Source organism: Puma concolor, chromosome D1, assembly GCF_028749965.1.
Source record: "Puma concolor isolate L17-30 chromosome D1, mPumCon1.1.hap2, whole genome shotgun sequence".
Lineage (NCBI taxonomy): Eukaryota > Metazoa > Chordata > Mammalia > Carnivora > Felidae > Puma > Puma concolor.
The window spans coordinates 49,926,149-49,949,870 of record NC_141676.1 but is presented as its reverse complement, the minus strand read 5'-3'; the positions used below and the strand labels follow the sequence as shown (position 1 = coordinate 49,949,870).

Here is a 23,722-nt window from a genome sequence, read left to right as displayed (position 1 = left end):
TAGAAAAACTGACATAATGTCTGCTCCTGCCCCTGCCAAACAAATATTTTACTTGTCTTTTTATTTGTCCCCTCTACTCAATGGACTGCTTCAAAGCATCACTCAAGTAGCAGAAAAGAAGAATGAAATATGGCAAGGGAGAAAAATATTCTCTTTCTCAGGTCCTCAGTTTCTTCATCTGTAAAATCATAAGGTTATATAATCTCTTGAAGAGTGCTTCCATGTTTGACATGCCATGATTCTTAATGTTCTAAATTCATTGCTCAATATGGTTAAGGAGGAGTATGATCTCACCAGGCCTCTGACCTTCCTAGTCAGTAAACATTTTTTCCTCTCTTCAAACGGTGACATTAAGAGATGATTTCAGTGTATTCTCAGTGTTCTAAATAGGCTCATACAGGATACTGGCCAGTCTCATTTCTATATTCCCAAGCCCTTCTCCTCAATTCTTGGCAGGATACTGGCCAGTCTCATTTCTATATTCCCAAGCCCTTCTCCTCAATTCTTGGCAAAGTCCTTTGCTCAGAGCCTGGGACAACTGGAGTAGTGGATGCAAGAACCAAGAAAACTCACATCTCAACGCTGGGCACAGGTAGTTCAGAGGAACTTTAAAAAGGTAAAAAACAGGTCGCAAGTATTCTGGAATCTTAATTCTCACTCAGAAACAGGGAAAGTAAACTCAGGAATCCTATCTCATGGTAAGCCTTCTGCAGTCAGTGGTGGTGACCATAAGAAGAAAAGGGAGAAACAAAGATGCCCAGGACACCCATCCATCAAAGGATAAGAGTGGGAATGGACTGACTCTACTGCCATCTGCCTCCCCACTCAGGCTGAGCCAACAGTAATGAAAACGTAGATTGAAAGCAATTCTTACAGATTTGCTTATCTATCCGACAAGCTCAAAAAGCCAACAAGCAGATACTATTTCCTAAAGTTGGCTAGACTTAGGATTCATTCATTGATTACCTTCCTCTCTTCACAACCCAAAATACTTCCTCAACTAACCAGAAAGAAAACAATTTTCTTACCTTCCTCAGTTCCCTGCACAACAAGTAACTAAATGACTTGCCTAAATACTTAAATCTGCAAAAAAGGGGAAGAGGTGACAGAGAGAGACTCCTATAAAATCCAATGATTTGAGTTTATATTCAACGCAGCAAGCTCTATGGTTATTGTTGCAACCAGAGATTGAATCTAAGCTCTCTGCTTATTGTCGCAACCAGAGAATGAATCTTAATCCTTCTCCACAAAACTAAGGAACACTGAATGTCTTTGATTTGCTTGTTCAGGATTCACTTTTTTAAAAGCATAGAAGCTATGTGAGGTATAGAACTTAATTTGCCTGGAGAGAACATAGACTCCTCATACCTCCCTAAAGAACCTGGGTACAGTTCACAATTTACTATAGTTTCACTTACTATGACATCATCAGTTTAGGAGCTATAAGGCTCGCTAAGGAGAGAAAATACACCCTGGAGAGTCTCAATACTGACCTGCATAGAGCTATTTGTACTCTGTTTTATTTTATTCAGATTCCCTCTGGGTCGTCCAGATTCCCCTACCAACTCACCAGAAATGAAATGAAGGAAAAAAGAAATCCTTCAATCAGTGCCTATTCGAACAAAGGCCACCTACTGAATAAATGGTCTTGGCATTCCACCACTGCAACCACATTTAAAAAGACAAAAAAATACCCTTCCTTCACACATTTTATACAATTGATCGCCTTTTCTTTATTCTCCCAAGCTTTCACAGGGATATAATTTTAGCTTGCTGAAAAAACAGATAATTGACAGATATTCGCTAAAAGAAAAGTAACGTTTTTGAGGGTCTACTTGATGAGATGCTTTTTATTTACTTTACCTGTTTTATACATGAAGATGCCAGCAGTTACCTAAATTGCCGCTAGTCACCAAGATAGCCAATGTATTGCAGAGGGGGAATGATTAACCGCAAAATCCATGCTCTAACAAATCACTTCCCGGCTTCATTCTTATGCTTTATCATTTGCAAACCATTCTCTTTATTTTCTAAAATCAAGTTTCTATATAATTTAATAGCCACTCAAAAGCACAGTATAAAATAACACTTGTTTATTCCACCACTTTAAAGTTTCTTTCACTGGGGACAACTTTGTTATTTTTATTCTTTCTCAACATGTTTGCGTTTTCTAAAGACCCAGCCAGGCAGAGATGCAGCTTAGTGTAAGGAGCAATGAACCAAAAGTCAGCCAATTAAGTAACAGGATGTAGGCTCTACTGTCCTTCCTGGGGCTCATTTTCCTCTCTGAGGTCCCTCCCAACTCCAACATCATGAACTGAATTCCAACAACTACATCATAAAGTCAAAAATTTAATAAATATGAAACAGAGATGAAAAATTAGCATCTTTATTATAAGAATTTAAAGACCTAAAAGAGTGAACTTGAAACACTAAAGCAACCCCAACAAAAGGCCTAGTATTAACGGCATTACTGCTTCATGATATTCTTTTCCATCTGCTATAAATTTGAGAAAATATTTGTTTTGACCTTGATAAAAGTCATCAATTTATCATGTTTTTTAAAAGATGATCTATTTTTGTCACTTGAAGTATGCACCTAATATTTTTTTTTTTTTTTCATAAGAAACATGGAAATTTTTCTGGTGACAAAAATAAACAAACGGGTGCCTGGGTGGCTAAGTCAGTTGAGCCTCCAACGTTGGCTCAGGTCATGATCTCACTGTTGGTGAGTTCGAGCCCCTCATCAGGCTCTGTGCTTACAGCTCAGAACCTGGAGCCTGCTTCAGATTCTGTGTCTTCCTCTCTCTCTGCCCCTCCCCCGCTCGCGTTCTGTCTCTCTCAAAAATAAATAACATAAAAAACATTTTTTTAATTAAAAAAAATTAAAAAATAAACCAACAACCTTGTCCCATTATCTCTGAAACAAAGTAAAATTAGTCAACAGCATAATCACTTTCAGGAAACTTAAGTGAATACATCATGACAGAGCACTGGAAAGGGATATCCCCTCTCAAGTCAGGATGACAACAAACCTCCACTCACATGACACCTACAAACTGGACACTCCAGACAAAAACTTTTTCAAAACTGTTGCAATTCAAAGGCTCCAATGACAGTGCAGTGGAATTCATGGGGATTTTACAATTATGACATTCTTCTGCAATTCTTTCCAAATCTGATCTGGGCCCCATCTTCGCTCCCCTACCACTTCCTCTTTGAAAGATGACTTGAGAAGCCTAACGACCCAACCCAGACTCTCCCACTAGGTTGCTGCGCTTTTATTCACAAATGACACTGATCTCATAAAAGGCCACCAATTACTTTTCATAAAAAGAGGCACAGCCTCGGGGTACAGGACCTTCTAGAACTAAGAGAGTTCTTACCCTTCTTCGTATGGCTCAACTTCACTTCATGGCTCAACTTTACTTCATGTCCTATCAAACAGGGGGCCCATCCCAGGGCTGGTTTTGAGGAACTGGCTTCTTGGAAGGGGCCAGAAAAACTCACCAAGTTTCTGTTTTGCTCTCCTTGGTTTTTTTTTAAAGTCTGGGTAGAACTTACTTGCACTAATCGTGAAATACCTTCTTCCCTCACCTAACGGGTGTTCGAGAACAAGCTTACCTTTATCTTGTACTAAGTCACTCTACCTTCACCAGACAGATCACACAACGCTTCCCTCTCCTCCTCGTCCCCTACTACAGGACAACGCGCAGAGAAGCATTGGGGCCGTTCGGACACCTCGCGGCTCAGAGCCTCTAACCTCGCTTCCCCACCTCCAGCCCGATGCCCCCTTCCTCCGCGCCAGCCGTGGGTCCTGCGGACCGGCCCTCGCCCAGATCCCGGGACAAAGCGGGGAGGTTTCCTCGAGGGTCCCGGGCCGCAGTGGGCGCAGGGAGGCAGCACCGGGCTCCGCGCGCACTCACCCGACAGCTCGTCCGGCTCCAGCCCGGTCTCGGTGTCCAGCCCGCAGATGACAAAGTAGTCGGCGAAACGACTGGGCGCCGAGCCCCCTCCGCCGCCGCCGCCGCCGCCGCTCATGGCGCCGGGGCCGAGCCGGGCCGGGCCGTGCGGAGTGCGGAGCCCCCGCACCAGGGCGCCCGCCCGTCCGCCCTCAGGCTGCCCCTCCCGCCGCCGCCGCTACCGCGGCTCGGGCCGCCGCCCCCGGCCCTGGCCCGGTCCCCGCGGCCGCCGCGGCTGCCGTGACGGGTCAGGGGGGCACCGGGCCGCCCCGCGCCGCATCCTGGACGCCTTCCTCTCTGCGCCGCCGCCGCTGCCGCCCGCCGAGAGCGCCGCGACCCGAGCGAGCTTGGAGAAGGGCGGAAAGCGCTGAGGAGAGAGCCCCCACCGCGACCCCCTCCCGCCGCGCCTGCGCAGGCGCCGTCGGGGAGGGGGGCGGGAGCCTGGCGGAAAGGATGACGTGATGCTCTTCGGGCCCGGAGGGCGGCAGCTTCCCAGGCGGCAGCCGCAGCGCCGCCGGCCACTGCCGGGTCGCCGGCAACCGCTACCTTCTACAGGCTGCGACTCCTTTTGAGAGGATAAGGAGGTGAGGGATGAGTGGGCGCATCCTGCAGAGCCGAGAGCCTGGCCCACGTTCTGTCCCCCCACCTCTTCCTCCTACTTGGCGGTCCAGACGTCTCCTCCTTAACCGGCCCTGTCACAGGAATGGGGTCGCAAGACTGAGCTCAACACCCCACCTGGTCCCATCTCCAGACTAGACCTAGACCCCAGAGAGCGTCTTCTCCCTGCCCCTGCTCCCTGGCTTCCGTGCCCTGCCCCTTCCTCGGGCAGGAGAGCTGAAGATGCCGCCTCTTTTGGTGGAGATGGATCGGCCAGTCCTGTATTTACCCTTGTTTTACAAATGGGGAAAACTAAGGCTCAGAAAGAAGCAGAGACTTCCCCCCCAACTTTATATAGAGTCTAAGAGACAAAACCCGGACTAGAATCCTGGGCTCGCTGCCAGCTCCCAACTCCCTCACCCACCACCTCAGCCAGGCCTTTTCCCATGCACCAGGCTGTCCTCATCTCTCTCCTAGGGCCTCCAGAGGCCCCAGCCACTTAGGAGCTCCCTTTCTACTTATGAGAAATCTCAGATCCGTCTCTGAGCTGGTCCTCCTGAGAACAAGTGGGGGATGAGGAGGAGAGAAACTTGCTTCTTGCTCCTTGTCTTGGGACCCTCTGATTTGGTTCCCGTAGAAGGTAGGCAGGAAACTGGAGATCAGAAGCCAGGAAGGTAATATAGTATCTTGGTTACCACCATGGGCTCTAGAAACAGAATGCTCAGATTTGAATCCTGACTTTGTCATTTACTATGTGACCTTGGGCACTCTCCAGGTGCCAGCCATCATGTTTTTGTGAGGATTACATAAGATAAATGTGCAAACAGGTAAAATGGTCATAATAGTGCCTGGAACATAAAAAGCACTCCATAATTATTATAAATTATTATTATTCCAGCAAAAGGTTTGATCTGGCAGGCTGCTACTAAGAACTCTGGAAGGCAGCTGGTTTCCCCAAGGACTAACCCTGGGCTCTCTCCTGGGTTCTCTCCTGGGTACTTCTCTCAAGCATTGGTTCCCTTGGGGAGGGTGGCCTGGAGGTCACAACCAACATCACTGGGAACCATAGCACCTGCCCCTCCCTGTATGTAACCTGGCTGAACTGAGGGCACAAAAAGTGGGGAGGAGAAAGTAGCTTCACAAAGTTTATTCAGGATGATATGAATAATCCTCCCCCATCCTGTATGTTGGAGACACAGACAGTAGAGGGGGATTAGGGAGCTAAAAAATTACAAGGCATCTGGGCATCTCCCCAGGTTGGGAGATGGTCAGGGAAGGTTCCCAGAAGGAGGTATAATGTGACCTGAGTTCCAGAGGATCAAAAGGAACTTCTCAGGTAAAAAGGGAGAGAAAGAAGATGTTTCAGGAAGCATGGGCAACAACAGGGAGTGACAGATTAAAATGGTACATTCAGGCAACAGCAAGTAATTCATTTTAATGGGAAATGGAGAATTAAAGGGGGATGAAACCAGGGAAAGAGAAGAGGGACAGAGCAGGAAAGTCTTCAAATGCCAGGCTAGAGAATTTACTCTGTGAAGTGTGTGTGAGGAATGGTAACTTAGAGGAATTTAAGATGAAAAATGACAAGATCTGACTGACATCTTAAAATGATTACTGAGGGCGATATGGAAAAAGAGACTTGAAAAAAAGCTAAATGTCTTCAGTTTAAAAGTCCAGAGACTTTTGGGGCTCCTGGATGGTTCAGTTGGTTAGGAGTTGGTGAGTTGGTCAGTTTGAGCCCCGTGTCAAGCTCTGTGCTGACAGTTCAGAGCCTGGAGCCTGCTTCAGATTTTGTGTCTCCCTCTCTCTCTGCCCCTTCCCAGCTTGTGTGCTCTCTCTAGTCCAGAGACTTTTTATCCAATGCATCCAAGGCAATCAGGTGCTGGGAGATCTCTCACACCAAGTCAACTCATAAAACACAAATTCGAAACAAAACCCCAACTGTATTAATTTGCCTTGGGAAATGTAACTGCTCAGAGGCCCAGAATACTCAATTGTAAAGTGATCTCCTTCCCAGTAGGAAATATGTTTGGCAGAGTGATTGCTTCTATTGAGAGTCAGAGAGAAAACAAAGCTGGATGTTCTTTAGATTTAGTGTTTAAATCCCCACTCCTGCTTTTACTAGCTGTGTGAACTGAGGCACGTCAATTAACCTCTCTGGAGTAAGAATAATCATTCTTAACCTTTTTCACAAGATTGATTTGAAGATTATTAAATTAATTTTTAAAAATCAATGAAAAAAGGAATTTCAGATATCTGGGACATAATACATTCTTAATAAGTGGCATTCCAGGGCACCCGTTTCATAATGAAGGACATTAGAGAGAGCAAGTGAACATGTAAGGGAAGGTAATTCCAGGAAAGGGCAGGAGGCAGAAGTGTGCCTGGAGTGTGCAAGGAGCTATAAGAAGCCTAAGGTGACTGGGAAGGGTTGGGGTGGGAAGAGCGGTAGAAGACGGTAAAAGTTGTGGAGTTACCTTGTAGCTCAAAAAATCATGTTTCCCCTTAACACAGTGTGTGGCATTGTCCCTAGGAAACAACTGTCTGCTCATGGCAACATTTCCCAGTCGCACTTGCATCTAGATGTGGCCATGTGACTAGTTCTTACCAATGGAATATGTGCAGGAATTTATGTGTGTCACTGCTGGGTCAGTGTATTTAAGAAGTAAATGAGGCTTCAGTCTCTCTTGTAGGCTTTTCACCAGCTAGAAGAATTCTGAGGTTCTAAGGAAAGGTGAAACAGAAGACAGAAGGAGCCTGGATCTCTGAATCAAGCATGTAGAGGAAAGGCTCCAGAACAAAAATCAACTTGAGATGTATTAAGAAGTTATAAATGTCATGAACAAAAGTTTAAATCTTCTAAAGATAATATTAACAAATACATTTCTAACCCTGGGTGGGGACTTTGTAAACAAGTTACAGAAAGCACTATCCATAATATAAAAGATTGAGGGGCACCTGGGTGGCTCAGTCAGTTGAGTATCTGACTCCTGATTTCTACTCAGGTCATGATCCCAGAGTTGTGGGATCGAGCCCCTTGTTGGGCTCTGCACTGAGCATGGAGACTGCTTGTGATTCTCTCTCTCCCTCTGCCCCTCTCCCCCATTCGCGTTCTCTCTCCAAATAAATAAACTTTATATATATCTCCAAGGCACTGTTTTAAGCACTTTATGCATATTAACTCTGCCTAGAACTTGTCCCTGAACTCAAGATTTGTATATCTAACTGACTTCTTAACATCTCAGTTTGGAGGTCTAAAAGGCATTTCATATTCCAAATTGTATTTCTGATTTGTCTCCATGATGCTGCCCCTTCCACACTCTTTCCCCATATAAGCAAATGGAAACCCCATTCTTTCAGCTCATGCAAAAACCTTACACTCATTCTTGATTTCTCTCTCTCTCTCTCTCTCTCTCTCTCTCTCTCTCTCCACACACACATTAGAAAGTTCTCTTAGTTACAGAAAATAATGATTAAAGCATAGCACAATGCTTTCTAACTTATAATCCCTTTAAAATTGTCTGGCTCAGAAAATTATAAAAGGAAACTGAAAAAAGAACAAGCTACTGAAAGTGTGAAACATTTTGGTTATATTAAATCCAGAAAATTACTAAGCATATTTCAAAAAATACTTTGGAACTTTATAAGTTACCTCTACTTTTAATGAATGTTGCTAGATAATGATATCAATAGTGGAAAAACTGGGAAATAAAAACAAATTCACATTGAATAAAACACAATGATATATACAATGAATGTAATAAATCCCTCATTTTAATATAAAAATATACCATTTTTATTAATAAATCAGTTCTTTTTGCTTGATATATATCTATTTAATAATTTTTTTTTTTAGGTAAGTTCTGTGCCCAATGTGGGGCTTGAACTCATGACCCCCAAATCAAGAGTCACATGCTCTACTGACTGAACCAGCCAGGCACCCCTCAACAAGTATTTTAAACTAGTTTGAAGGGTGGGAATGCAAGCTGGTGCAGCGACTCTGGAAAACAGTATGGAGGTTCCTCAAAAAACTAAAAACAGAACTACCCTACGACCCAGCGATTGCACTACTAGGCATTTATCCAAGGGATACAGGTGTGCTGTTTCGAAGGGACACATGCACCCGCACATTTATAGCAGCACTATCAACAATAGCCAAAGTATGGAAAGATAGATGGATATTGGTTAAAGAAGATGTGGTATATATATATATATATATATACACAATGGAGTACTACGAAGGAAATCTTGTCATCTGCAACTACGTGGATGGAACTGGAGGGTATTATGCTAAGTGAAATTAGTCAGAGAAAGACAAAAATCATATGACTTCACTCATATGAGGACTTTAAGAGACAAAACAGATGAACATAGGGAAGGGAAATAAAAATAATATAAAAACAGGGAGGGGGACAAAACAGAAGAGACTCATAAATATGGAGAACAAACTGAGGGTTACTGGAGGGGTTGTGGGAGGGGGGACAGGCTAAATGGGTAAGGGGCATTAAGGAATCTACTCCCGAAATCATTGTTTCACTATATGCTAACTAATATGGATGTAATTAAAAAATAAAAAAATACTTTAAAAAAAATTCTAAAAGTAAAAAATTTAAAAAAAAGAGAATTCCTGCAACAACAACAACAACAAAAAAAACAGTTTGAAGGGACACCAAATTATTTGCCTTTTTATTACTCCCTTGAATGTTGGCTCTGCCCTGAAGGAATGTAGGAACAGCAGGGCTGTACCTTGTGAGCCTGTAGCCTGAAAAATCAATAGCAAAGTAAAGGGGAAGGAGGATATGATCGCAACAGATCAGCCCAACAGCAGAGCCAAACCCTGCTTTGAAGGATGGGATGAGGTCATTGGTGTATCTTGGATCGTATATGTGATGGATCATATTTAGATAGAGAGAGAGAGATAAGTAAATATATACATCATAGTATGTAGCAACAAAAACAAAACCAACGTGTAACAATCCAAATATCCAGCTACAGGGGACAAGTCAAAGAAACTAAAGTTTGTGCAAAAAATTGAAGTATTTTGTAAAACAAAAAAATAAAAAGAAGGAAAGATAAAAAAAGGAGACACATTGTGTACTGATGTAGAAAAATATCCAAGATACACTGTTAATGTAAAAAGCAAGTGTAAAACAGTGTGTATAATAGCTAAAATGTGAAAGCAACCCAAATGTCCATCCATGAATGAATGGATAGGTGAAATGTAGTATATATACACAATGGAATATTTTTCAGCCTTAAAAAGAAGGAAAAGAAGACACGTGCTACAACATGGATGAACTTTGAGGACATTACACTAGATGAAATAATCCTGTCACAAAAAGACAAATACTATATGATTCCACTTACTTGAGTTGCCTAGACTAGTCAAAATCCTAGGGACTTGAAAGTAGAATGGTGGTTGCCAGGGGAGAAAAGAATGAGTGAGAAGTCATTATTGAATGGGTATAGAGTTCCCATTTTGCAAGATGAAAAGAGTTTTAGAGATGGACGGTGGTGATGGTTACACATTATAAATGTACTTAATACCACTGAACTGTACACTTAAACATTATTAATATGGTAAATTTTATGTTATGTACATTTATTTTGCCACAAATTTTTAAATTGAGAAAAATCCCACATTTGGAAAAATAATGCAATTTCAAGGTAACTCATCTTTATTTAGTTGTTCTGAACTTACTTCCTGGACACTAGTTTTTAAAAATGAAAAAGTAAGTGTGTCTGGGTGGCTCAGTCAGTTGAGCATCTGACTTCAGCTCCGGTCATGATCTCACAGCTCATGGGTTTGAGCCCTGTGTCAGGCTCTGTGCTGACAGCTCGGAGCCTGGGGCCTGCTTCAGATTCTGTGTCTCCCCTCTCTCTCTGACCCTTACACACTCGCGTTTATTTTTGAGAGAGAAAGAGACAGAGTATGAGCAGGGTAAGGGCAGAGAGAGTGGGAGACATAGAATCCAAAGCAGGCTCCAGGCCCTAAGCTGTCAGCACAGAGCCCAATGGGGGGCTCAAACCCCTGAACCACCAAGATCATGACCTGAGCCGAAGTTGGATGCTTAACCAACTGAGCCACCCAGGCACCCCATCAGAGAATTTTTTTTTTAATGTAGAGAAAATAAACTCATGTATTGAAAGACAGCTTTTTACTTCTTTTTGACAGTTGAGAAATACATATTTATTCTGATACTTCTGACCAGTTGTGCAACTAATCTAGGACAAATTGCCAAATAAATTTTACATTATTTCTTCAGGACTGGAGTTTTTCGATGGCTTCAGATTTGGGATCTTCAAATGTGAAGTTAGGGAATGTATTCATGTCTGCTTTACCATACATTTGGTTAAGTTTTGAAAAACTCCCTCTCCGGCTCTTTCTGGTACTCTGGGCCAATATCAACACGTCCTCCAGATGCCTGTGCTTAGTTCTCTATTCTCTAATCTTATCGATGAAAAGTTTCTGTACAGGATCAAGTTCCTTAGTAAATGCTGCTGCTATAATACCAATGTTCCTCCTCAAATGGACTAAGACTGTGAACCTAATGACCGAGGAAAACCTGAAGAGCCTCTGCTATGGACAGGAAACTTCTCGGAGGAGGTCTGCGACCAGAAGGCTCTAGGTGAGATAGACGAAAGACAGCTCTTACTAGAACTGAAAATTCTGTCAATAATTGAAAATTACCTTACAGACACTTATGCTAAGATAGCACTTCTTAGTTGATGTGAAAGGGATCAGTTTCCTGATTTATAAATTTTACCGCTAGGATTTTTGGTGCAATAAATATTGGTATTATAATATATTCCTATAATAATATGGGTCTCTGAAATCAGACTCTCCAGGTTCAAATCTCAACTTTACCATTTATAAAATCTGTAATTTTAGGTAAATTTTTTAACCCCTCTATGCCTCGATTGCCTCATCTGTAAAATAGAGATATTACTGGCTTACATATTTGCTGCATTAATTAAATGAGATGAAACATGTAAGAAAAAGAAGGGTGTATAATATGTTAGCGTCTGTGTAAAAAAGAGAAAATAAAAGAACTATGTACTTTCTTGTATACACATAATACTATTTTTGGAAAAATAAGACATTATTAAAGTTGGTTACTCCTAGGAAAGGAAACTGAATGGCTGGGATAAGAAATAGAAGGGAAACGTTTCATCTTATATTGTTTTGTACTTTTTGAGTTTTAAACCATTTTAATGTATTATCTCTTCAAAAATAAATAATATTAAAACTTTTTAAATGCCATCCCCTTTCTCTGGTCTCGCCTACTCACACAAGATTAATGTGCCATCCACGTAACTCTGGTCATGCTAAATTGCTAGTAGGATACTAACTCTTTCTAGTGTGACTGTTAAGACTCTCTTTGATCCAGGCTCAACCCACCCATCCTATTATTCTTCCAAGAATCTCCCTTCACACCATCTATATGTCTAGTCAAGCCTTACTGCTCACTATTTTCCAAGCGGCCACTCTCTTTGGGACCAAAGTGTCCATTACCCATCCCCCGTCAGAATTTGAAAAGTCCAAAGTGAACCACATGTTTATAGCTCCTGCCCTGCACCTCCTTTCCCACCTCATTTTCTCTGATTTGTGTCAGCAAACATGTATAAAACCTTCTCCCTGACCCTCCCTGATAACAGCCCTAGAAGTTCAGGCTTTAGAATGGGGCTCTGCTGCTCCAACTCAGACTTGTAATTCCAAAAGGAAGAGCTACGTGGGTCCAAAAATCACTGGGTCAATGGTCTTTGTCCACAAAAAACTCAGGGAACAGGGGCATCCCCACCTTCTCCTTCTAAGCTAGGCCTGTCCTGGCCCAAAGGGAAAAGCAAGTTGTGGGACACTGTGCCAGGCAAATATGAGGACCCTCTGCTGGCCTGACATACTAGATAGGCAAGGAGGTTGGGACAACCTCCCTAACCTTTTCATCTATACATTCTTGCCTTGGTTCTATGTAGAACCTCTGAAAAGGAGGTAGGGCCAATGCTGGATTCCAAGCTAATACCAGATTAATTGTCCTCCTTCACTTATTGACCCCATTCAGGGCTGAGCTCATGCCCTGCCTCTTCTAAGGGTCCTCCACTGAGAACTCCCAGAGCCCTCCCCATCTCACCACACAGGGCCTTGATACCAGCTACTCAGTTTCCTTCCCCCAAAGCAATCAATGTTCGCAATGCTTTGTTTATCCTTCCAGAAATAGTCTCTGGCCTATGCTAGCAGGGGCACTTCCTCTAGCAAGACCGGAATTAACTTGACTCCACCCAAGTAGAACCTGCCCACTCCCCAGCTCACAGCACAGTATTCAAGAAAGATCAGCTGATGAACCCACAGGTGCTCAAAATTCTCTCCAATGCTCAGTGAAGAGTTCACCATGTGCAAAATTCACCATGTGCACCATCCTATTGATGATCCAGAAAAATGTAAGCTTTACAATATGGGCTTTCTTAAGACTAGAGACACAAATTCAGCTAGATATAGACTGATACCCTCACAGCCATCTCTGGCAGCCAGCTGCTTCTGCACAGTGATCCATGTCTACAAAAGAAGTCACACAGGCTTTACTTTCCCATGCCCTATTGTCCCACCAGCCCCCAATATCTCATTCATAATGAGCATCAGGCTCGTTCTGTCTCTCAATGACACAAACTCCCTGAATTGGTTGAAAATTAGAAATCACCCTTTAGCTACCATAACCTATAGCAAGAGAGAAGCCCCAAGGAAGAGTCAGAATCAAGCAGCATCTGATGTCTTCTGGCATGGGGAAGTATGAAGTTGAGCAACAGGAAGAGCAAATTGCAGATAATGTCCGCACATGTTGCAACTTTCCCAGAAGTTGTTCATGAGCACATGCATGTGCATGTCTACGTACATGTCTGAGTTTATATGTCAGTGAACATTTGTGCATAGGGTTGATCATGTATATGTATGTATTTATGTATATTAGAGATATTTTTGTGTATGTGTACATGTAAATAACTGTGTGTTGTGTGTACCTGAGGAGGTTAAGGCAGGGCAGAGTGGCAAGAACAGGTAAGTATAGGTACCTTTGCCTCTTGACAAACCCAGGAGTGACTCACTGGTGGTCCACTCCTCCCCTCAATCCTCCTAGGTTGAGGACTCTTTTGAGAGTCTGGGTACATGGCCTTATATGTGCTGTTGCCAGCCCTCTCCCTTGGACTGTGAACACAGTGGCCTCGCTATTCCCATCAACTTGAGGGCTAAGAACTTCCTGGGAAAGGCCAGATGGTCTAGTGAGGGAAGTGAAAGGCCCTTGGACAAGATCCCAAAAGGAAGATATATTTAACTGTGGCTGAACTCTCAAAAATTTCTTTGGGGGTGATGGAATTGTAATACAACTTGATTGTGATGGAGGTTACATAATTGTTTCTATTTGTCATATCTCATGAAACCATACTAAGAAGGGTTAATTTAACTATATGTAAATGATACCTTAATAAAAAATGGGAAAACACATATAGAATTGATAATTGAATATTTTAGAACTTTTTTCCCAGCTGACTGTAAACAAAAACATACAGTTATACTATCAGTTTTCCAAGTTATATCAATCTGCTTTTAGTGTGACAGAAAAATGATACCAGAATTACTATAGAGAAAACTAATGGTATTTAATTATTGAGATGATTAAATTTACAGTAATAATATTGACAGAATTAAAACAGCACATCAAGGGGAGTCTGGGTGGCTCAGTCAGTTAAGCATCCAACTTGGGCTCAGGTCATGATCTCACAGTTCGGTTCATGAGTTTGACCCTGTGTCAGGCTCTGCGCTGCCAGTGTGGAGCCTGATTGGGATTCTCTCTCTTGTCCTCTCTCTGTGCCCCGCCCCCAAATAAACTTTTAAAAAAAATTAACTGTAATCACAAAATGAACTGTATTTCCAAAGTTCAGAACAATATGTCCTAGACCGTATTTGGAGAACACTTTGTCTTTACCCATGCATAAGGAGATGCTCCACTTTTAAGAGTACAGTTTAATGTATTCTGTGGACAAAGAAGAGATATCATTGGTTCACTAGTAAGTGTGGAGCTTACAAAAGAATTCTTAGCCACTGTTATAAATGCAATGCAGTCACAATATCCAGTAATCTTTTGGCAAATGTTAATGAAATGGTTTGGGTTCTTTCTGAATCTGAATAAAGGTTCATGAAATTTCAGGAGGAAGAAGAAGAGAAGGAGGAGGAAGAAAGAAGCAGATGCCCGCTCTTCCACTCTTGGGGATTGAAAAGGTGCCAGGCTCAGGAGCCACTTGATTCTGATGCCCAAGTCAGAATCCTAACTCTGCAGTTTACTCAGATGTTGTGACCTCAGGCAGACCCATTGCTCCTTCAAGTCTTTGGCTTACCCACATCTGTGAAGAAGGGCCTATGCATGAGCAGGGTTTCCAATAACTGCATCTTTGGGAGTCCTTTTATTGCTTTCCCACCCCAAGGGCCCTATAATTAGAAAGATCTCTGAACAAATTGCATTTATAGTCAGTTTTCCTATTTTTTATAAACAAAGGTACATTTATCTGATGTTAAGATTTTTTCATTAGCACAAGATATGTGGATCACAAAGAGTTAATGTAATTCCAGCCAAAATCCAAAAAAAAAAAAAGGAAATTTTTTTAAATTTTATTTTCGCCTGTATAGTCTTGTTCTAGATAAAAAATACTATTTCCACCCACTAGGCTTTGTCAGATGTTGGAACTGGCCAAAAGCCCCCACCGTGACAATCTTCATGGGCTGCCAAGGGGTGGGACAATGTAAAAAAAGGAACAACTGGTCTTGATTCTCAACCGAATGCTTCTGAGGCTGGAATTCAGAGGTATGCCTGGGCCACCTGTAGGTCTGCCACCTCAACCCCTGCCCTCTGCCCACTGAAGTTGCCAAGCTCAGGTCGTGAGTTGTCAGCGTGTATGCCTCTGGTGCCCAGGGACCCTGAAGGTAACAGGCAGGGCTGCCACTCACATTTTTACAGATTGAGCATTGCCCAAGAGACACCATTCATTGTAGTCAGCATTAATTTATAAAGTTATGACAGTTTTCCAACAGATGGCAGTAAAGTATCTTAAGAAAGGGCACCTTTTTCTAGTTCACTCAAAATCAGTAAGGTCTAACAGAGGGACTGCTTTTTTTCTACATTGCCCAAAGTGGTGCCAGTAAACAGCAGGACACAGTAAGCATAACCGGGCTTCACAAAAGTAGAAAGTGGTTCACAGTCAACATCCATTCCTACCTCCTTTTGTTATGCCTAGGGCCAGCTTCATGGGTATTTCCTATGCACAGGGCTCTGTATTCAGAAGGCCCATGAACTTGGTTTAATGCTTTGCTGTTGCTGTTTTAAAATTCTTAATAACTTTATCTCTGAACATGTATTTTGTAAGTGAAGTCTGATGGGACAAAGTGGCGTGCACATGAGCAGATGCTATATAGGCAATGTGCACACCTGCTCTTCCTTGCTGCTTCATTCCCATACAGCATTTGCAATATTCCATGAGCAGACAATTCCAGTGTGCCTGTGATACCTGAGGGCTCAGCAAAGCTAGCATGTTATGGGGTGCCTGGGTGGCTCAGTCGGTTAAGCTCTGACTTTGGCTCAGGTCATGATCTCGCGGTTCGTGGGTTTGAGCCCCACTTTGGGCTCTGTGCTGACAGCTCAGATCCTGGAGCTTGCTTCGGATTCTGTGTCTCCTTCTCTCTCTGTCCCTCCCCTGCTCATGCTCTGTCTCTGTCTCTGTCCCTCTCAAAAAGAAATAAACATTAAAGAAACCCCAAAAACTAGCATGTTATATCCACAACTGCATAAGCAGGGGTGCTGACTGTCCTGACAGGACATGCTTTCCATTTAAACCAGAACTTGCTTCTTTAAAAAAAAATTTTAGGGGCGCCTGGGTGGCGCAGTCGGTTGAGCGTCCGACTTCAGCCAGGTCACGATCTCGCGGTCCGTGAGTTCGAGCCCCGCGTCAGGCTCTGGGCTGATGGCTCAGAGCCTGGAGCCTGTTTCCGATTCTGTGTCTCCCTCTCTCTCTGCCCCTCCCCCGTTCATGCTCTGTCTCTCTCTGTCCCAAAAATAAATGTTGAAAAAAAAAAAAAAAATTAAAAAAAAAAAAAAATTTTTAACTGTATTTATTTATTTTGAAAGAGAGACAGAGAGAGGGAGCAGGGGAGGGGCAGAGAAAGAGGGAGAGAGAGAGAGAGAGAGAGAGAGAGAGAGAATCCCAAGCAGGCTCTACACTGTCAACACAGAGCCTAATGCAGGACTCGAACTCATGAACTGTGAAATCGTGACCTGAGTAGAAACCAAGAGTCAGATGTTTAACCAACTGAGCCACCCAGGCTCTAACACAGAAAGAAGGCAATGGCATTCTAAGACACGAACGACAGAGGAATGCTACCACATTTTTATGTATGTGTCTTCCTTGTAACAATCATTTGCTAAAAATGATGACATAGAAGGAAAGGGAAAAATAGGGCACCCATAGTTCCTGCTCCTTTGAGTCCTTCTTTACTCATCACTAAGTTGAAAGTAGAAGCTGTTGGTAGAATGTGCTCACATCAGAAATGAAGTAAAAACAGTTGAGTTACCTTCTGCAGCATTTCTACTATTCATGTTAGAATTAAATACATATGCATGTATGAGCTTTAAAGTAGAACCGTATAATTTCAGAGATTCCACATGCAGTTAAATACTCTTAATATTTGCATTTAAGGCTGGCATGGCACAAAATAAAAATAAATGTAAATTTCAAGCTAACAAATTACAATTTTAATCTTTCTTTACTTAGAACAACATTAAATAGAAAATAAAAACACTAGGGGCACCTGGGTGGCTCAGTCATTTAAGCGGCTGGCTCTTGATCTCAGCTTGGGTCTTGATCTCAGGGTTATGAGTTCAGGCCCCGCATTGGGCTCCGTGCTGGGCATAAAGGCTACTTTAAAAAAAAAAAAAAAAAAAAAAAAGTAAGAAAGAAAAGACAAACACCATATCCAAGTCAAGAGGAGACCCTGGAAGAAAAGAAAAATCTTTATATTTTACTACCTTTAATGGTAACTTTTTTTTCCTGCTTTTTAAATAAAGGGCTCTGCATTTTCATTTTTGCACTGAGCCCTGCAAATTATGTAGGTGGCCCTGATTATTTCTATATTGCAGAGGCTGGAAAGCTACAAACGCTAAAAACTAGAATTCTGCATGCAAAATAGTTTTCACAAATTAGATGCCCTTGCAAGAAATTTGAATGGAAAAGAAAAACAAAGGCTATTTTCCTGCTGCTTTTGGCAGTGTTCCACTGGCAGGAAGGATTGTAGAGATGCCAATGGTCCATCTCCAGCTTTGTGGATGATGTGACAAAATTTCAGTGACAAAAGTAGCAGCCTCTTTCTTCCAGGATCTAAGAAGCAGCAATGGTTGATACAGTAGCTTAGATCCTGTCCTCCTAAATTCTGAATCATAGCTATTTGGTGAATTCCTGAACACAATTACTGCCAGTTCTGGAGTTTTCTAGGAGTCATTCTTTGATCTTCAGTCTAACACCTGCTCCTCCAAACGTTTCAATAACTTCATAAAACCTACAATTCCCTTCATTAGGTTCTCTTTTGCATTTAAAATTTCTAGAATTTGCTCAAAATCAACTTGCTTGAAATCAACTCCCAAACATCACACGTTCTACTGGAATACACCCCTACCATACCACCATTAATAATGATGAAACTAAGCTAAAACATCTGGTCAATTAAAAAAAATACAATGCACAACTTGTAAGTATGCATTTATTCATTAAACCCTTTCTTCAAACAAACAAACCTGGAGTAGTTTGATGACACTGATCCCTTGCTGTGATGGTCCCAACTCCCAGACTTCATGTTCAGAGCTTTTTCAACAGCACTTCTCTTTTTCCAAAGTATGAGTTGAAAAGTCCATTCTGCTCAAGATCTTCTTATGAAGCCTCAGATCTGGGCTTTGACCGTAAATAGAAAAGCTCCAGGCCCAGCTTCCACTCCCTGAAGTTGCACAACGCTGGCCCCACATCTTGTCCCTCCAACTACACTTTGTCCACACTCATACTACTTGCTCTCCCACCTCCTGAGGGTTTGTAGTTCCTTTACCCCTTCATTTCTTCAAGCAATACCAGTTGGTTGAGACCTCATCAACCTTCCCTCCCACCAGCAAAGGTCCTGTGCCCAAGGATCTCCCATGTTAAGAGAAGCAGAAGAGTAAATAAATCTAATGAGGAGGATGAGCTTTTCGAAGAGATCCTCGCCCAGCCCAGTCTGGGAACAAGCCTGCAGAGATTAGTCAGGTGATGGCCAGCTTCTTGCTGAGTTTCATCTCCTCATCCAGGAGCTGGCTCTGCAGGAAGTCACAGTGGTGGGGGTCTGTACAGGCAGAACCAAGGACATGTGGAACCAAAAGGGCTCGCAACAGGTTACCTATAAACTCTTGGTCAGAAACCCCAGTGTAGGAGGTAGTCTCCTTAGTTTATGATTGCCCAGTCCTTGATGGAGGAGCAGGGAGAGAGAAGTGATATTTACCAATTCTTCACCCCAACAGGGCTTTTGCACCATCCTGTTATTCTGGTGACATGGCAAGTCTGAGCTATCATTTAATGCAGGAAGGGAAAAACAGAACTTTAAAACTCCATTGTCTCATTGCCCTCTAGTCTTCCACCATGGCTATAGCTGCTAATATTAGTGACCACGCACATGCACACAGACACAGAGCTAACTAAAGCTTTCATTCTCCCCCCAGGGCTTTCTCATGGTTTGTTGTTGACTTCTCAGAATTGTGCTTCTCTTGCTTCCATCGTTTCTCTAGGGTTGATTTTGGAGAGGAAGCCAGCAGGCTATTCTAGTTCACCATTTTGATAGGTAACTTGAGTTTTGAAGAGATTGTGCTGGCTGCTGTGTAAAAACTGGAGTTTAGGAAGCAAGCTTGGGACAAGGCAGACAAATTAGGAGGTTATTGAGGTACTTCCGAACAAAGGTCATGATGGACTTGGACTAACTAGGATGCTAGCAGTAAAAATGGAAGAAGTTAGATTCAAGAGTTTTGGAGGTACAATTAATAAGTCTTGCTGATGAACTAACTGTATTTGGATGAAGAGAGAATAAAGAATGGCTACTATTTGGCATAAAAAACTGGATGTGTGCATGGAGCCATTTTAGGATAAAGACTGACAGAGAGGCAAAATTGGGGGACTTTTACTTTTAGAGTTCTGTATTGCATATTCTTATTGCATAAACAGCAAAACCTCCAAATTGGGTGAGTTCCCAGGCAGGGTCTTCTGCCTGCCACTCTCCTCACCCTCGGAACCAGGTCTCTCTTTTGTCTCTGTCCCTTGCCAAGAAAGCATATCATAGATGGACTTCCTGATGGTTTTAGGGTTTCATTTCAGAGTCTCTGTCACTGTTAGGGGAAAGGACATGGCATGGCATCTATGACCTCCACGTTTTCTACTCATAAGTTTCAGTCACTGCAGCTCTTTTCAAATTTCCCATTTGCTGCTTTTTAGTTACCTTGAATCCATTTTTCCTCCCTGTCTGCATTCCAACTTCTTTTTGCATTAGTCTGGTGAACTGTAATCAGGTGCCCTGGCTGAATGGTGGGCATGTGACTCCTGGAATGTGAATGCAGAGCAACTGACAACATGGTTAAGACGGTAATTTATTCATTCCATCAGCAGTAGCCTTTCATCCTGCTATGAGGTTATTCCAGTGTTTCTGGGTTCCAGCCTCCAGAGATGCTGATAAAAATCCTTTTGCTCAAGCCAGAGTCAAGTTTTGTTGCTTGCAATCAATGAAACCTAATAATAATCAGTTTATAAAGTACCAGGACATGAATGCAACCTGCCCCCCAAATGTCCAGCTTCACCACAACAGTAACAAATGGGTTAGTGTCGATCCCAACCCCTGCCCTCCCACCCCCAAGCAGCCCTTTGTTTTCTCAGAACCTTCCCCGTGTATTCTAAGGCCTCCTAGGCTTCTGTTTTGTTCATAACCATGCCTTTCCACACATTCATAGCCGAAGTAAATTGATGTCCAGGGTAGCATTCAGGCAGCATTTTGACCAAACAGGAATGTGGTTATTTCCACTGCCCAGAACCTTACCCCGTGGGCCTCTGAACTCAATTCCAGCTCAAGTCTGAACTGAGGCCTCACTTCCCAACAAGACTGGTTAGAATTACTATCTGATGACCAGTCTCTCATCCTGCTTCTCCTCCACCCAGATTACAGCCCTAAGAAAGATGATTTGACTGCTTCTCAGGTTTTTGGTGGTCTTAGTTCCTACACTTAACTCTTCACTCCTGTAAGGTTTGAGTTCAGCTAGGATTGATGTTCTACGATGCATCCCCATAGCACCCTTATCACATGACTTGATGTAAAATCTCCCAAGCCTTACATAGATTCTTCTTCCTTTCTACTTTTGTGTAGCCAGAAGCTGTATGTATAAATTCTGATGATTATCCACGTTACCAAATACGTTATATGAGAAGTCATGCATACCAGTACAGTGACATGAGCATTTATACCTTTAACACCACATATAATTCTTGATGATAAATTGTAATGTTTTGTATCAATCACTACTCCTTCATCACTTGCAAAGCCTCCACTTATATAACATTTTGGCATGTTCTAGCCAGAAGTTCCAAGTTTCCTCTGCAATATGTATTGCTACTTCACGTCTCTAGTTAACAGTAGCTTAGAACCTTGAATTAGGGCTCTCCAGACAAACAGAACCAAGAGGAGATACATAGATACAGATACAGATATAGATATATAGATATGTAAAGAGATTTGTTAGAAGATATTGGTTAGTGTGATTATGGAGGCTGAGAGGGCCCACCATCTGCTGTCTGCAAGCTGGAGACCCAGGAAGGCCTGTGGCATAGTTGGAAGGCTTGAGAGTCAATGATGGCAGTTTCTAGTCCAGGTCTGAAGGCCTGAGATACAGGAATGGCAGGGGCAGATGATCAATGTCTCAGCTCAACAGTCAGACAGAGTGAATTCAACCATTTTGTTCTATTCTGGCCCTCAATGACTTGGGGAAGGCTATCTGCTTTACTCTGACCAATTCAAGTGCCAATCTCTTCTGAAACACCCTCACAGACACACATAAAAAGGTTTAACGAGCTATTTGGGTATCCCTTGGCCAGACAAGTTGACACATAAAATTAACTATCACAAACCTTGACTGGTATTCTAACAATTTAAAAGCAAGCCCAACTGCTGACCTAGTCACCAGGAAATCCTGTCTCAAAGGTCAAAGTAAAGTAGGTGTTTTGAACCCACACTCATGTCTGCCTTGGGCCTGTTAGTTTTCCAGGAAAGAACCCGTTTTCTCAAAGAAGTATCAGTTAATGCTGGACAAAATATCATCTTCCAGACTATAATTTCATGATGAAGATTCTTAGAGACTCACTCTAGAAAGTTGAGACAATGCTAAAATATGACTAGTTTGCCATCTAAAATGTACAAACTTGAACAGTATATTCCCTCCCTCGACTTCCATGTTATTATGTTGATCTGAGTAGTTTTTAAAACTCCCCTCAGACTTTGAGGTGGTGCTCCAGAACTCTCATGGTTAATATACTGAGTCAATTCTACTCCCCAGCCCTCTTTACCTAGCAGTTCAGTCATCATGACAAGAGTATCCATTTGGCACAGCTCCAGATGCTGGATGATACTGAACCTTGGATTTAGGAATTCAGTGAGTCTCCCCACCTTCTACTCTCAAAATACAGTCCCTGCTAATACTTAGTGGTCATCATAAGACTTGATATTATGGTTTCTGCTTTTCATACCAAATATTTCCAGGACAAGAAGACTTTTCTATTAGAAGAGTCCTTTTAGCCCCCTATACAATTTCCATCTTACCCTACTTTGTATTACTAGCAAAGTAAGCAAATGGAAATAGCCCTTTTGTTTTCTGAAATATTTCATTACAAATAAAATGGTTAATTTGTCTAAATGAGATAATGTACATGAAAGCACACTATAAGCTATAAAACAAGCTATAGAAGGCAAGATATGCTTAAATATTTTTATTTAGAAGGGCTTATTGGGGTGCCACCGATGGGGTTAAGCATCCAACTCTTGATTCGGGCACAGGTCATGAACCCTGGGTCAATGGGGATCGAGGCCGCATTGGTCTCTGCACTGACAAAGCCTGCTTGGGATTCTCTCTCCCCTTTGCTTTCTGTCTCTCCCCCATTCATGCGTGCGGTCTCTCTCAAAACAAATGAACCTTTAAAAAAGGGGCTTATTAATATTTTTCATTAATTTCAGAATTCTATCATGTCTGAGCTGTAAGGAACCTGGACCTTAGAACTCAGTTGTTCCAGATGAGAAATATGAGGCCTAGAGTTTAAACAATCCCTCCTAATGTCACCCAGCCTAGCAAGTTTTTCCCAGGTAAGGAAGAAAATATGTAAAATATTTTTGCACTAAGATCCACTTTCTAAACATCTAAACTACAAGCGGTGAATGATCATTTAAACATGAGGAAAGCTTCAGTCCTTTTGATTTATTCTAACCATTTTCAAAAGAACAAAGTATTTTTATAAAGAAATCATTAAACTAGAAACTTAGATATTTACCTGTATTTACTTACCTCTACAATTTTAATTTATTTATTTTGAGAAAGAGACAGCGGCAGCATAAGTGGGGGAAGGGCAAGATAGAGGGAGAAAGAATTCCAAGCAGGCTCTACTCTGTCAGCACACGGATGCATGTTTAATCAACTGAGCCATCCAGGCGCCCCACCTCTACAATTTGAAAAGTTGATTTAAGACTCTCAAAAGCCAACTATAAAAATAAAAGGTCTTCAAAATTTTCTTTGTTCTTTTTTTAAAAAAAATTTTTTTTTCAACGTTTATTTATTTTTGGGACAGAGAGAGACAGAGCATGAATGGGGGAGGGGCAGAGAGAGAGGGAGACACAGAATCGGAAACAGGCTCCAGGCTCTGAGCCATCAGCCCAGAGCCCGACGCGGGGCTCGAACTCACAGACCGTGAGATCGTGACCTGGCTGAAGTCGGACGTTTAACCGACTGCGCCACCCAGGCTCCCCCAAAATTTTCTTTGTTCTTAGAGGTGAAAATGTGCATCAGAATTGTAGGAGAATGTTACTTTTTATTCAATGCAAG

General features: G+C 42.3%; 1 protein-coding gene and 1 pseudogene across 5 annotated transcripts in view; both read right to left on the bottom strand.

Moving 5' to 3' along the window:
* DENND5A (DENN domain containing 5A) overlaps window positions 1-4,371 on the bottom strand; it is a 123,715-nt gene extending 119,344 nt beyond the window's left edge. For 3 of the 5 annotated variants that reach the window (XM_086678024.1, XM_086678025.1, XM_086678026.1), the window contains exon 1: window positions 3,927-4,371. In XM_086678024.1, coding sequence (XP_086534150.1) covers window positions 3,927-4,041 — 115 coding nt within the window. In that variant the 5' untranslated portion in view covers window positions 4,042-4,371. The remainder of the gene's footprint in view (window positions 1-3,926) is intronic. The other 2 variants (XM_025929003.2, XM_086678028.1) reach the window with 1 other exon arrangement.
* A 6,339-nt stretch (window positions 4,372-10,710) lies between these two features.
* LOC112865652 (ATP synthase peripheral stalk subunit F6, mitochondrial pseudogene) lies at window positions 10,711-12,117 on the bottom strand (annotated as a pseudogene).
* Window positions 12,118-23,722: the final 11,605 nt, after the last annotated feature.